This window comes from Sinocyclocheilus anshuiensis, unplaced genomic scaffold, assembly GCF_001515605.1.
Source record: "Sinocyclocheilus anshuiensis isolate Anshui unplaced genomic scaffold, SAMN03320099.WGS_v1.1 scaffold700, whole genome shotgun sequence".
Taxonomy (NCBI): Eukaryota; Metazoa; Chordata; class Actinopteri; order Cypriniformes; family Cyprinidae; genus Sinocyclocheilus; species Sinocyclocheilus anshuiensis.
Genome location: NW_015555756.1, coordinates 780786 through 795813, shown reverse-complemented (window position 1 = coordinate 795813; position 15028 = coordinate 780786). Strand labels below are relative to the sequence as shown.

At 36.0% G+C, this 15028-nt stretch overlaps 1 protein-coding gene across 4 annotated transcripts in view; it reads right to left on the bottom strand.

The window, feature by feature from the left end:
- tenm2b (teneurin transmembrane protein 2b) overlaps positions 1-15028 on the bottom strand; it is a 269320-nt gene that overhangs the window by 185247 nt on the left and 69045 nt on the right. For 3 of the 4 annotated variants that reach the window (XM_016467623.1, XM_016467628.1, XM_016467625.1), the window contains exons 3-4: positions 12035-12079; positions 10065-10340 (exon numbers count right to left, since the gene is read on the bottom strand). In XM_016467623.1, the coding sequence (XP_016323109.1) occupies positions 10065-10340; positions 12035-12079 (321 nt within the window). The remainder of the gene's footprint in view (positions 1-10064; positions 10341-12034; positions 12080-15028) is intronic. The other variant, XM_016467624.1, reaches the window with a different exon arrangement.

Below are 15028 nucleotides of genomic sequence, written 5' to 3'. Positions count from 1 at the left end.
ACATAATAAATATACACAGTACACACACATATATTATGTAAACAAAAACTTTTATTTTGGATACGATTAATCGCAATTAATCGCTTGACAGCACTAATTTATATTAATTAAAAATTAATCTATAAAATAGTATTAATATTAATTTGTAGTTTTTTTTTTTTTACTTTTGAATGCCAATGACTCTAAAATATGATGAATCCTTTGCAAGAGACCTGTTACTAAAATAATTAATAAAGGCAGTATTATATTGTCACGTACAAGCAACCATTTACTATATATTGTGTGAGAAAAAATATTAAATGTGGTATTATAAAGACTAAATTAAATAATTATTTTATTTTTTCTTAATATTATATAATATAAGTGTTTAAATATTTCCATTGGAAAGCAAATAGTTTAAATATTATGTGGAAAATATTTAATTCATATTTAATAATTACTTTAGAAAAGCTCACTTTTCTTTGTTTTATTTATTTATTTATTTATTTATTTTTGGCACAAAACTACTTTATATGCAGATATACAGGTGCTGTTTATATGCAATTAATGCAATCAATATAATTCTTCAGAAAGCAGACTGAAATACAAATACCAAATACCAAAATAATTTTGTTGTCATTCATTTCCACATTTATTAAAAAACTGTTTACACCTTTTACATGTTTCAGGCACAGGGAATGTACTCAGGCGTTAGTATCATCAGCTTTTGCTGCAGTTGTTGAGACTGTGCAGCAAGCTGGAACTAAGAAACTTCCCTCTACAAAGCGAATACTTTGAGGTGACAAAAGCGAGGACAGATTAAACCACAGTAACGTGCTCAGTACAATGACTCAGATGCGGACGACACCTCTGAACATTGTCCCTTTATTACCACTTCTCACACCGTGGGTTCGTCTTGTGCAAAGGACAAGGGCAGACCCCATTAAGTGGCAAATTGCCGTCTCACAGCTTAATCAGGCAGCATCAGCATTCTGTAGGGAACATATGAAAAGCCATTATGGTCAAATCAATTCTCAATTACCTCTTTGCCACTACCATCGACACGTTAAATAAACGTTCAGCGCTGTCACAGCTATTTCTCCTTGTGAGGCGACGATGGAATAGCTGTGCGCGTGTTATTTGAGAGCCATGCGAATGCTAATGGATTGTAAACAATCATGAAATAACAGCATGGTGTGAAAGTGGGACAGATAAGCATCGGAAGGAACAAGCAGCATTAAGAGATTCATTAGAAGCGGTCACACTCGCACCAGAATAATGTAAGAATGGACGTATGTCATAATGTGCCACGCACATGCACAGAAACACACGCACATTATTATACACAGATGCTAGCATAAATATACAAGAGAACATTCTTTTAGCCACCAGCAAAAATTACAGCACTCAAAGCAAATGTGTAAACAAATGAGAGAATTAAGAAATTAGCTTTTTTTGCATAATCGGCCTACTGTACATTTGTGCTTTGAATGTTTTAAATATTTGAGGAGGACATGTCCTCGTTCCACAACATACCACATTCTACTTATATTTCTGTCTTTTTCACTTCACCTTCTTGTGTATTTGAAATTGCATCTTATTTAGAAGTTGATGTGATAAAATTATTATTTTTTTTTTCCATTTTAATTAATTACTGCTTGCCTTCACCAAGACCCGCCCTCCTTCGTTACTGTTGCTATCAGTATAGTAGTTTTTAGTTTAGTTTTTTAATATTATTCGAATATTTAATATTTAATCGTTTTTTTATATTATTCTAATCTAATTATTATATTTTAATAATATACATGAATATGTTTAAGACAAGTTTGTACAATACAGTATGTGGATTCATATTTCATTCATCTTTTCTGCAAAGATATTTAACAAGTGAATTTTACATTTACACCATGTTGACAACTTCATGTGTGATGCACGTGGAATAGAACTAGATGGTTAATAAATAAACTTAAATCATGTTGAAGTTGCATTCTTAAGATGACTAGATAAAAAATGAAGGAAGAAAAACGAAATCGAAATCTTGAATTGGTCAAACGTTCTGAAAAAAATTGAGAATTTATTTTTTGCCATATGAAGGAAAATAAAGACATACGCTAATCAAAACTGTGTGACAGATGGCGGATCCATTTCAAATGTCAACCCTGCCAGGTCTGGATAGACCAAACTCAACAATCCTGTCCACCACACACTGAAAGAATTAGGATTGTAAGGTCATGAGAGAAACAATGATATGCTTGGTAAATATTTTCTGGTTCATTAATTTTGTATATATTGGATTCATTTAAATTGTGTGCTTATCCGGATTATTATACCCATAACAGCTCCTTTGACCTTAACACACAACAACACTAACAAACACTTTGTATTTTTGAAAATGGAACATTCATTTTATAACCCAAAGTCAGAATCTTCGAATAAATCTTATAAATTATCCCTAAAACATACAAACACACTTTCGCACAGCAACCAGACACAGCACACACATTCACCGCTGACCTCCCCATTTGGTTTCACCTGTTGTCATGGAAACCAAAGCTCCTCGAAAAGTCTTTAAAACCTCTAGTTGTCGACATACCTGTTACTAGACATATTTGGAGTAGGGTGTTCATTAAAAAGCTAACTGTCTTCAATTTCAGTATTCACTTCCTTTTTCGCTTTAAGAAACGACGGGTTGGACGTCAATGGCAAAACGGTGTTATTTCTGCCACCAACATGAAAAAGAACAGAAAAGGAGAAAATCCTGCAGATTACCTAGTTTTCATAATTGTAGATAATCTTCATGCTCTTTATTCAGACACTTTAATTACGTGCGTGCCAGAAATCTTCTGGAAATTAGCAAATGTTCCTCTTCGCCTAATGAATTCAGCACTAATTTTCGGTTTTAACAGTATGTCTCTACAACAGTGGACAGATCTTTTAAAGGCATTTTAAGCATTCAGGGATTGATGTTAAATCGAAAGAACAACGAGTGATCACCTTTGACCTTCTGCATAATTCTGATTTCTTTATATGTAATTTTGTTAATTTATGACAACATAATTTCAATATAGCTGATGGAAGTGGTTTGGCTTTGTTAACATTAGTTTAAAAAGTAGGTTACACTTAATTAATAAAAAGATTTGGAAGTATTTTGGTCACACTTTATTTTAAGGTACAATTCTCACTATTAACAAACCATTACTACTTTTGCATCAATAAACTCCTAATTTGCTGCGCATTAATAGTTAGTAAGGTAGTTGTTAAGTTTAGGTATTGGGTATGATTAGGAATGTAGAATATATGGTCATGCACAATATGTGCTTTACATGTTCTAATAAACAGCCAATATGTTAATAATATGCATGCTAATAAGCAACTATGAGAACTGGTCCCTATACTAAAGTGTCAGTATATTTTTCATTGTTAGTTCATGTAAACTAATGTAGTTAACTAATGTTAACAGTATCACTTTAGTTTAGGGACCAATTCGCACTATTAGCTAGTTGCTTATTACATGCAAATTACTAGCATATTGGCTGTTTATTACTACGTATAAAGCACATATTAATGCCTTATTCTGCATGACGATTTTTTTAGATCCCTTAATCCAACCCATAACTAAACTTAACAAATACCTTACCCAACTAATTAATAAGCAGCAAATTAGTGGTTTATTGAGGCAAAAGTTGTAGTTATTAGTTAGAATAATAATAGTAAGAATTGGTCCCTAAATGAAAGTGTGACCATGTTAACAAATAGAACCTTATTGTAAAGTGTTACCAAAATTTCTAAGTAATACTTTCAATCAGATTTCACTGATGATTTTTTTTTTGTACATTTAAAATGTAAATACAGGTGCATCTCAATAAATTAGAATGTTGTGGAAAAGTTCATTTATTTCAGTAATTCAACTCAAATTGTGAAACTCGTGTATTAAATAAATTCAATGCACACAGACTGAAGTAGTTTAAGTCTTTGGTTCTTTTAATTGTGATGATTTTGGCTCACATTTAACAAAAACCCACCAATTCACTATCTCAAAGTTGAATTACTGAAATAAATGAACTTTTCCATGACATTCTAATTTATTGAGATGCACCTGTATGTCATATATAATGATGCTTTTTATAATTAAACAGTATTATGCATCATTTAAAATTTAAACTCTGATGCTTAGATTGTGTATAAATAATTGGCTTACACTTTATTTCAATGTGTCCTTATTACAGTGTGATTGTAAATTTAAGTACTAAATAATAACCAACATGTACTTACTTTAGGGTTAGGATTAGGATTAATATTTGGTTTAGGTTTATTTGTAGGGCTGGGCAAAAAAATCGATTTTCCGATTAATCGTTTTTTTAAATGACATCGATTCGATATCGATTCTCAAAAGCCACGATTTATTAATTCACCATTTGTAAACTGATGTTTACTGTTCATTTTTTAGAAATATAAATAGCATTTGTATTAAAACAGACAGAAATAGCAAACAGAAACCCTTGTTTGCCTTTGTGACTTAATAATGCATGCATCAGAAGGTTAATCTGCACACTCATATCATGCAATCATCTTTGGCCAAACTTTGTTTTCACATTTCACAGTTGATTTTGCTACAAGTTCTCATAACATGCGCAATGACTCCAAAGAGCTGAAGTTTGTGTCCTTAGACTAGTTAATGGCCTCAGTGCAAGCTGTGTGACAGTACACCACGAGAACTTAAAAGAGTGCGAACAGCGCCACGAGCAAACTGTGCCATTTTAATGAGGGCTCCTTCTCTAATCATTTAGCTGTAATCTGCCAGTGACATGAACCCACTGTCTGTAAAAGTAACCAAGGCTCAGCGAACAACAGAAGACGGGCAGATCTGAGCGAGGAGACTTGGGAAAGGGAGCCCGGGAACGTCGGCCGGGCGTTTCTTTGACGCTGAGAGTTGACCCGTGAATGCCAACAAAAGCAAGTGGTAATGAGTGTAAGTGTTGCCTGAAGGTGCCATCTTTATCATATCATCATGCCACGCTCTTCACACACACGGTGGCTGAACACGGCGCCTCAGGACTCACTGCTGTGACTAGTCACCCAGCATTCTCTTGATCAAATCCAGCTCTCGCCATCCCTTTTAATTAACTCCCACGGTGGAAATCCATTAGTGGTCGGAGTCCTGCTGTGTCTCCGTTTATTTCAATGTACACAAATACACACACAAATGGAGAAACTTCTTTTTTCTTAAACGTTGGTGCATTACAGTAACACACACAGACTTGAAGTGGACTCCAGTCTCAGTAGGCAGAATAAAGGGTGGAGTTAAGGACAGGGATTAAATTTCTGCCTGTGGCTCTGAAAGGGAAGTTCAGAACGGAGAAGAAAGAGAAAAACAAAGAACAGTGGGCCACTCTGCATGGCTCAGAGCAGCGGTGGAAACAATGCGAACGATTCTTCTGAGAACATTACGCTGCTCCCAGTGTGTGCACATGCCGATGCTATGGTGAATGTCTGTCACAGTGGCAATAAGGCCACCGATGCCGCCCACAGGCCAAACGCGCATCAAACTCAACTTCTACTTTTTTGAAACGCATGCTGTCCATTACCCGAGTGAAGAACTTGTGTCAACAAGAATGTGAGATGGCAGGTGGCTACGAAAACACGTCACTTTGGTGCTTGTGTGCTAATTATAAACACAGCTGGACACGAAGCTCATGTATGGATGAAGATTATTCATAGAAGCAGCCATCTGAGTGGGTTTGGACCGTAGAGAAAAGATGTAATTAAGGCAGTAAAAGAAGTTTGATTGAGTGGGAAATCGTGTTTATGGTGATTTATTCTTTGTGGAATGCAAGATGCAAAAAGTTTAGGGTCAGTAAGACTTTTGGTTACACTTTATTTCGATAGTCCACTTTAGACTCTAAAGTTTCTACTAACTATTCTACTAACTATAAGTAACTTTGTAACTACATGTCAACTACATGTCAACTAATTCTCATTAATTTGCAACTACATGTCTACTAACTCTCAGAGTCGACTGTTAGGGTAGGTTTAGGGTTAGTAGAATAAGTTGACAAAGAAAGTGTTAGAAGATATTAAGCAGACAGTCTACTAATACTCTACTAACTGCTAGTTGACATGTAGTTGCAAAGTTACTTGCTGTTAATAGAATGTCTAAAGTGGACTATCGAAATAAAGTGTTACCAGACATTTTAATGTTTTTGAAAGAAGGCTGCATTTATTTGATCAGTAAAAATAATACTGTAAAATATTATTACAATTTAAAATAGCTGTTTTCTATTGTAATGAATTTTAAAATGTAAAATGCAAAGCTGAATTTTCAACAGTATTACTCTAGTGTTCAGTGTCACATAATACATTTTTTTCAGGATTCTTTGATGAACAGAAAGATAACAATAACAGCATTTATTTGCTAAATTTGCAATATTATAAATGCCTTAACTGTCAATTTTGATCAGTTTAAATGCTCATGTATGAATGAAGATTATTTATAGATGTAGCTATCTGAGTGGGTGCAGAACATAGAGAAAAGATTTAATTATGGGAGTAAAAGAAGTTTGAGTGGGAAACTGCAAGTGGTGATTCATTCTTTGAAGAAGGCAACGTCGAGAGCAAAATACTTCACCTGGCTAACATTTAAGTGATAATCAATGTTGAACAAACACAAATCCATCCAGATTTATTTTTATTCCCTATTTCTATTGCATAAATAACTGTCATACTCTCAAAACTGTTTCCTGTTCTGGAAACTGTCCACATTGTTCATATGCTTACACTTGAAAGAAAGGGCAAAAACGACGGAGGAGTTGATCTTGTCAAATGAAGCACTGCTGCAGAAGTATTGCTTTTTACTGTTTTTAATGTCTGCGGGCCTCGAGTCTTTCGCTGCAGTCTCGAGAGGTTTTCAGTGGCAGTGTCATCAACCACCATTCCAAACAAAAAAGTCCCTTCCTTCAAAGACACACCAAAGATCCTATGAAAAATACCTATGGGTGTAGCAGTCATTGGCACTTTCCACAAAAATGGTACATGGCTTATATCTATAAAAAAATGAAGTCAAATTTTTACTTTTCAACCAAGGGTGATTAATTGTAAATTTTTCGCTATTTTTGTTTTCTTTGTGCACAAAAAGTATTCTAGTAGCTTCAAAACATTACGTCTGAACCACTGATGTCACATTAATGCTGTCCCTTATGCCTTTCTTGTCTTGTCAGTTGCTTTGCTGTCTATTCAGGGTCATGTCTGCGGGCCTCGAGTCTTTCGCTGCAGTCTCGAGAGGTTTTCAGTGGCAGTGTCATCAACCACCATTCCAAACAAAAAAGTCCCTTCCTTCAAAGACACACCAAAGATCCTATGAAAAATACCTATGGGTGTAGCAGTCATTGGCACTTTCCACAAAAATGGTACATGGCTTATATCTATAAAAAAATGAAGTCAAATTTTTACTTTTCAACCAAGGGTGATTAATTGTAAATTTTTCGCTATTTTTGTTTTCTTTGTGCACAAAAAGTATTCTAGTAGCTTCAAAACATTACGTCTGAACCACTGATGTCACATTAATGCTGTCCCTTATGCCTTTCTTATCTTGTCAGTTGCTTTGCTGTCTATTCAGGGTCAGGAAGCTCTCGGATTTCATCAAAAATTATTAATTTGTGTTCTGAAGATGAACGAAGGTCTCACAGGTTTGGAACGACAAGAGAGTGAGTCATTAATGACAAAATTTTCATTTTTGGGTGGACTATTCCTTTAGTCAATTTGATTTGTTGAACTTGACAAATACACTATTATTCTGTAAATAGCTACATATAGTGTTATTTTAATTTTGCGAGCTGATTTTATCTAACATCTGAGAGTTTAACATTGTATTGATTTAAGTCACAGGACTCCAGTTTAAACCCTATTAGTGGAAAGTGTCAATTTCCCATGTTAAATCCTCCGACTGTGTGAGAGATAATCAATGCTCAATGCCCAATACCCAATTCCCCTTATCACCATCGCCATCATCTTCCTGTCTTTCATACCACCAGCACATGTGAAGGCTCACAATAGGAGCACGTCACTAGAAGAAGGCGAACAAAACTGGAACACTCCTGGCAGTGCGTGATGAGACGCACCTGGTTCTTATTGCATCTCGCCGCAGGTATCATAAATCCCGCATTGTGCCTTTCCTTTGCACAACCTGCTTCCATTAATGCATGTGGTGGCCTTGATGTCCAAGAATGGAGCAGCATAGCTGGGCTGGCTTTGAACGATGACTGCCTGCATTCAACCCTCTAGATCTACTTCCCCTTTCTGCACACACGCTCACCTCAACAAGGAAGTCTTGCTCCTTTTCTGTTAGCACCCCCTGGAGTTTCACATCTCCTCCCTAAACACTTTGCTCCATTCGCTTCCTCTCCTTTTTATTTTCTGTGTGCAATAAAAGCCTTTCAGAGGCGTGCAACTCTAATCTCAACATTTTGGAGAACCTGCAGTGCTTTTTTTTTACAAGCACTAACAAAAAAGTTTGCTTTTTGATTGTGCTTCATCTTTGGTCTGACTAAATTTGAAAAATGTTTACAAAAATGCTCACAAAATTGATTCAAATAATATGTTTTGCCTCTCTTAAGTTGCAAGAGCTGATCACTAGTAAACTGAACCTGTTGCTAATCAGCTCACTCAAACTCGTTCTATACATTAATATGAGATTAATAAGCTGTATCCATAATGCAATGTAATGTTAAAATGTGAGCACTGCAATGTTCTACACCTAATGCAATTAAATAAAAAGTATGTGAAAAAAAATTTAAAATAATTTTAATATTATAACATTTTCTATTGTAATGTATTTTAAATTGCAATTTATTTTTATGATGGCAAGGCTAAATTTTCAGCAGCCATTATTCCAGTCTTCAGTGTCACATGATCCTTCAGAAATAATTTTAATATGCTGATTTGGTGCTCATGATTCAGGATTCTTTGATGACTAGAAAGTTGAAAATAACAGCATTCATTTAGTTTTGCAACTATCTAGTTTTGTAAATATCTTTACTGTCAGTTTTGATCAATTTAGTGCATCCTTGCTGAATATAATGATTACTTTAAAAAAAATCTTAGTAGCCCCAAACTATTGAACAGCAAACATTACTGTGTTCATAAATGTTTATGCATGTTTATATTAAAAAAGGCACATTATTGTCATTTTGCACATTATTTTTAACTAAAATATAATTTTTATAAACTACAATTATGTAATTTCAGACCATGTACTGTATAATGGACAAAAATTTATTAATATTGCACAACACTAATATAATTAAATGGACATTTCCATCAAAAGACAAAAACTACAACTAGGCCCTAAAATTAAATGTGTGAAATGAAGAATGATCTTAAGATAATCTTTTTAATGAGACTAGTGTCTAGTGACTATATTTCAGTTATCCTTCTGATGAGACTGATAACAGAAGTAGAACTGTAGCTTCACCACAGCACATCCACACAGATGTCTCTGAATTTACATGCTTGTGTCTGGTGCTTGTTTTATGAAAGGAAGAAGCTACAACTGTGTCAGTTCAACAGTCAGCGAAAAGCATTTTATAATTATGACCTGATAACAAGATAAACGCATAACGTGGTACTTGACATTGGCAAGTTAGACAGGCTGCTTTGTTGCAATAAAGTCTCGTTATATCAAAGAGAAACACCACTTGAGATTGCAGGCATTGAGATGATTCCTCTTCGGTTTGCAAATCGCTTTGATCTCGCCAGTGCAGTGAATGCAGTCTTCAGAAAATGCTACGGCTTTACAAATATTGACGCCTAAGTGTTGGGAATCATATAAATAGTCCTTATTCAATGATTCAGTATGCTCAATTTCACCCCAAAAAAGACTGAAGGCCTTTGGGGGAATGAGAACGTTTCATTTAGATGTCTCATTACACCGGCATTCGTTGTTGGAACTAATGTCTTACCAAATTACAGATTTTCCACTTAATTTAGATACACTACCCTTCTGATAAATCTCCAATCATCAGTGTCTTTTCATTTGTCTCTTCGTTGGTTTCATTTCTCCACACCCAAGTGTTTTTCTCTCTCTTTCCTACCTGATTCTTCATCAGTCTTGTGCTCGTTTTCAGAGTCGGTGAGAGTGAGAACCGAGTGGTCGGGGCTGGACAGGCAAGAGCTGCGGCGGGACTTCAGGGGCTGCCCGCTCCACAGCTGGACGGCGCGCTCTGGGGACATGACCCCCTCGGGGTCCGAGTCGGCGTCGGATCCGGCGTTCAGACCGTATCTGTCCTGCAGCAGGCTTATATCGGAACAATATACAGTGGATGATGGAGGAGGCTCACACATGCCCAGATCTGCCAATGCGAAGCTCCCTGTAATGAGAATACAAGCATTAATGCACGAAAACAAGAAAGAGTGTGTTTGCTGCAAGGCATCCCAGACTCCTTAAAGAGCTGGATGACTCTGACTAAGAACTTGCTTTGCTAAATTACATAATGACAATACAATCTTCATTCTAGCAAGTCTTCATTTTGGTGTGTAAATTAATTTAAGCTCTGTATTGTCCCAGTCATCTGCATTCAGAAAGGCAGTGAAAGGGATGAATGTAAAATATGTTATGGTAGGATAAAAGGGAAATTCACACCACACCAACAGACGTTGACAAATAGCAACAGACACGTTCGTCAGGTTTTATCTGATCAGTGTGAACTGGTCTAAAGACTTTTGGCTATTTTTACAGCTACGAGAACAATGTAACCGTTTGCAAACACTTTCGATTCTAAAGCAAAATTGTTTGGGAAAAAATTATGAACATAATATGTAAAAATTTATACTGAACTGCAGATTCACACACATATTACTACAGTATTTTTTAATTATTAGTATTACTTATTATTTTTCCATATGTTTTTTATCAAACTATATAATACTATTAAACTATACAAAGCTATTTTACAGCCATTTGCTAATAAACAAAAAAGGCAGTAAATTAAAAAAAAACTACATACAGAAAAAAATATATAATATATGTGTGTGTGTGTGTGTGTGTGTGTGTGTGTGTGTGTGTGATTGTGACTGTAATTATATTTATTTAATTTGATTTTAGTATTGTAAAGAAATGCACATATAGACAATGTTTATTTTATTATGTAGTTTTAACTGATTTCATGCTTTAAAGCTAAGCTTTTAAATGAAAAGACTTTTAAGAAGTCCAGTATGTTGTAGTATATAATAATTTATTTTGTAGTGTCTATATATATATATAGGGAAGTCGTGGCCTAATGGTTAGAGAGTCGGACTCGTAACCCAAAGGTTGTGGGTGGGGGGAGTGAATGTACAGCGCTCTCTCCCACCTTCAATACCACGACTGAGGTGCCCTTGAGCAAGGCACCGAACCCCAACTGCGCCGCAGCATAAATGGCTGCCCACTGCTCCTGGTGTGTGTTCACTGCTGTGTGTGTGCACTTTGGATGGGTTAAATGCAGAGCACTAATTCCAAGTACGGGTCACCATACTTGGCCACGTCACGTCACTTTCATATTAATTTTACAACACTTACGATTCTCTCTATCAGCTTAGATATATGAATTCATTTAATTTACATATGAATTAATAAGGGAACGACTATGCATTAATGAGGTAAACATTAAAAGGACATGCTTATTCGTGAATGAGGACGATCCATAAATCTGTGCACTGCATAAAACCACAGCAATTAATGACTTCAAAATAATGACTCACTATTACATTAGAGCGATGCAAAGCAGGAAACCACCAATAATTAATAATAATTTCATAAGTAGCTAAAAACATTATGCTGAATGGGCTTTGGATTCAACTACTCAGCAGGTTGAAGAGAAATTTGCAAGAACAACCTATTGAAGAGTTGTATTTTGCACAAATACGGGGAAAAAGCACAGTGCACATCCACATAATATGACTGCACGACACAATAGTTAATGAGGGAGAACAGAATAGAGGGCACACAAGGATTTAAATAGGAGCAGGAGGTGTTCGGGGAAAGAGTCTCATCCTGCACCAAGACACAGACCTACACAGTGCATACCTGAAACGTAGTAACGAACAGCAACCGGGGCCAGCTCCACGTAAGCTGTGAGTAAGAACAGAATGTCCTTCCATCATCTAATAACTTCACTCGCAACACAATGCAAAAGTTGCACCACGTACAACAAACCTGCTTCATATAACAGAAACTCCCTGGCTGGTTTTATGTGTGGAAAAGTCATGTGGAGTGCTCTGCCTCCCTGCTGTTGTGTGTCTACTCCAAAGGGAAATATCTTCCAAGGTGTAAATTTGAGATAGTGTCTAACTGAAGAGCCAAAAGGCATTCTAGAAAAAAAAATATCCCAAAAGGACCTACTTTATAAAAAAAAAAAGGCCAAAAACCCAGCCTCCTAGAGCGTCTTGTCTGTTTAGACACAATTTCCCCTTTTTGCTCAGACACCTTGGACATTAAAGTGAATATCGCTTTTCAGCAGGTGCTAAAATCAGAGAGAGTGGCAAGGTCATTTGTTGAGGGAGGGGTTACCATGGTAACATAGCATTTTTCGCATGCAGTCAGGTACAGTGAAGCGTTTCGGAAAAATGCATGAAAATCTCCCTTCACTTCAATCATCTCTTTTCAGGCCTCAGACACGCCCTGATTGACAAAGAGCCCCGCTGTGACGGAGATGCAAATGTTAACACAGCCCGCTAAAAGTTTGAGCTCCCATCAAAACATTCCAGGAGAGGAAAAACAGGATGCATGCTGTTTCAAAACCCCAATGATTTAAAATGTTCGCATCTTCATGTTCACAGAGCAAAGAGGATGGGTCCGCGAGTCCTAAGTGTATGATGCTATCAACACATATCAACTGTTCTTGCAGGGTGAGCATTGTTTTTTTTCCCTGTTTATTTTCAGATGAGACAGAGAGATAGATTTGGCAGAACATAATCTACTGCCAAACTATTTTCAGCTAAAAACCAGAGGATAGGTTATTATTTATGTATTTACCGATTGAATGAATGATCAAACGAATGCATAGACAAATTATCCATGATTTTTATAAAATTATACTTTACTACATATATTATGACTAATTAAAATTACATTTTTCATTTGAAGTTATTAAAATTAACCCAAAAATGAAATGAACAATTACTAAAAAATATCAAGCAATTAGGCAATATAATTAAGCAGGCAGAGGTGGTGAAACAATGTTTTTAAATGGAAGTGGAGAAAAAAAAGGAAAAGATTATTTATACAGAATTATTATTACTATAATCATGCACGGTTACTCAAATAAAGAAATAAATAAATACATACGTATGTACATACACGCATATATACAAAATATAATTAAGCAATCTCACATTTGCACATTGCTGTACTGAATACCAGTGTATAGCCGGGCCTTTTATGGATGGGCCTTTTTCTCATTTCCTGCTAGAGAAACAAATCCTCTCTCACAAGTCAAACAGTCATGGTGTAAATGATGCCTTCTAAAAAGGCTAGACCTTCACAATGAAGCCTATATTACTTCATAAATGTCAACCTATTTCAATAAATCCTCCGACCTTTCTGAATTCCATCCCAGATGCTTTGGTCTTTGAGCATTATTGTCTATGTTGCACTTCTTTCTTTTTTGTGAAGCTAAGCAGTCGTGCTTTCCATTTCCAGAGATCAATACCATCAGGGTACAGAGGATGCAGTCAGCATGCCCTGAATAATTTTGGCCTGCTTGGCTGAACTGCTGGAGAAAAATAGCTGCTGTGGAAGAGAGAGCTTCCCTGATTCCTCTAGCTGCAGCACAGGCCATTTGGGTCATTTTGTTGTGTATTGCTCAGTGCTTGAGCTGACTGTCTAACGGCTGTTTCTTTGTCTGGGTCTCTTATTCATGAGAGCTCCTCTGGCTGGCTCTCCTCTTTAAATGCCTGTGGTGACATCAGACCACTGCATCCTTTTGTTATGCCATCTTTATTATTTATGCCTCTGCTTTCTTAAGGTTGCCATTGATTCGCAATGCAACCGTTAAAACAGCAGCTGCATGTTCATCGCCGACAACAGGAAAATGTTGTACAGGTGTTCAACAGCATGGCAAAACTATGACAGAACAGGTCAGAAAGTAAATTGCAAATGTTTTACTGAATATAGGACAAAATACTTAAAGTGTTTGTTCTGATTGTTAGTTTTAGGGCTTTTTTTAAATAAAATGTCTATATAGCATTTTTTTTTTTTATTTTATTTATTAGTTTTAATTTATTTCATTGTAGTTATTGTAGTACTTTAAACTATTTTTTTTTTGTACATTTTATTTTCATATTTTTATTTACGTTATTTCATGTAAAAATGTTTTATGGTTTCAGTTTAAGTTTTAGTTTATAATTAGGGATGCACCGATACCGATACTGGTATCGGTATCAGGCCCGATACTGAGCTTCTGTACTCGTACTCGTACTCGTACTCGTTAAAATGCCCCGATACCAAACGCCGATACCACACAGCATGTGATTAGTGCCATATTCAGACAAAGAAACACCGACAACAGAACTACAGACAGCAGAATGGCGTTATAAGAGATTAAGGATGTCTATGAAGTATATGTATGCAATGAATATAATGTTAAACATTCAGTATTAACGCCTGTATAGCTGATGTGCGCGAGCTGATAAACAAAACACGCAGAGTGGGTTGAGCGCGCGGCAGCGCAGATGCGCGAGCTTGTCGAGTGAATATACCTTTCTCACAGACATGACTGGAAAGTTTGTAGTTTGGTCGGATATGTCAAAAACAAGTAAGTAAAACAATGCACAAGTTACTTAACGGTAGGGAGAGGGAGAGAGAGAGAGAGAGAGAGAGAGAGAGAGCGCACTTCTGTTGTGTGATCTTTGATGTTCACTCACTTAGCACACGCATCATTTGGATAAAACTAAATCGTAAAAATAAGACCATTTATAGGGGTATTCATTATAAACGTCATTTATTTTTAACCTTGGGCATACACGACTTTCTGGCGAAAGTGAATCTAGCAGCCTGTGTGAAATGCGCTAGGCTGTACTA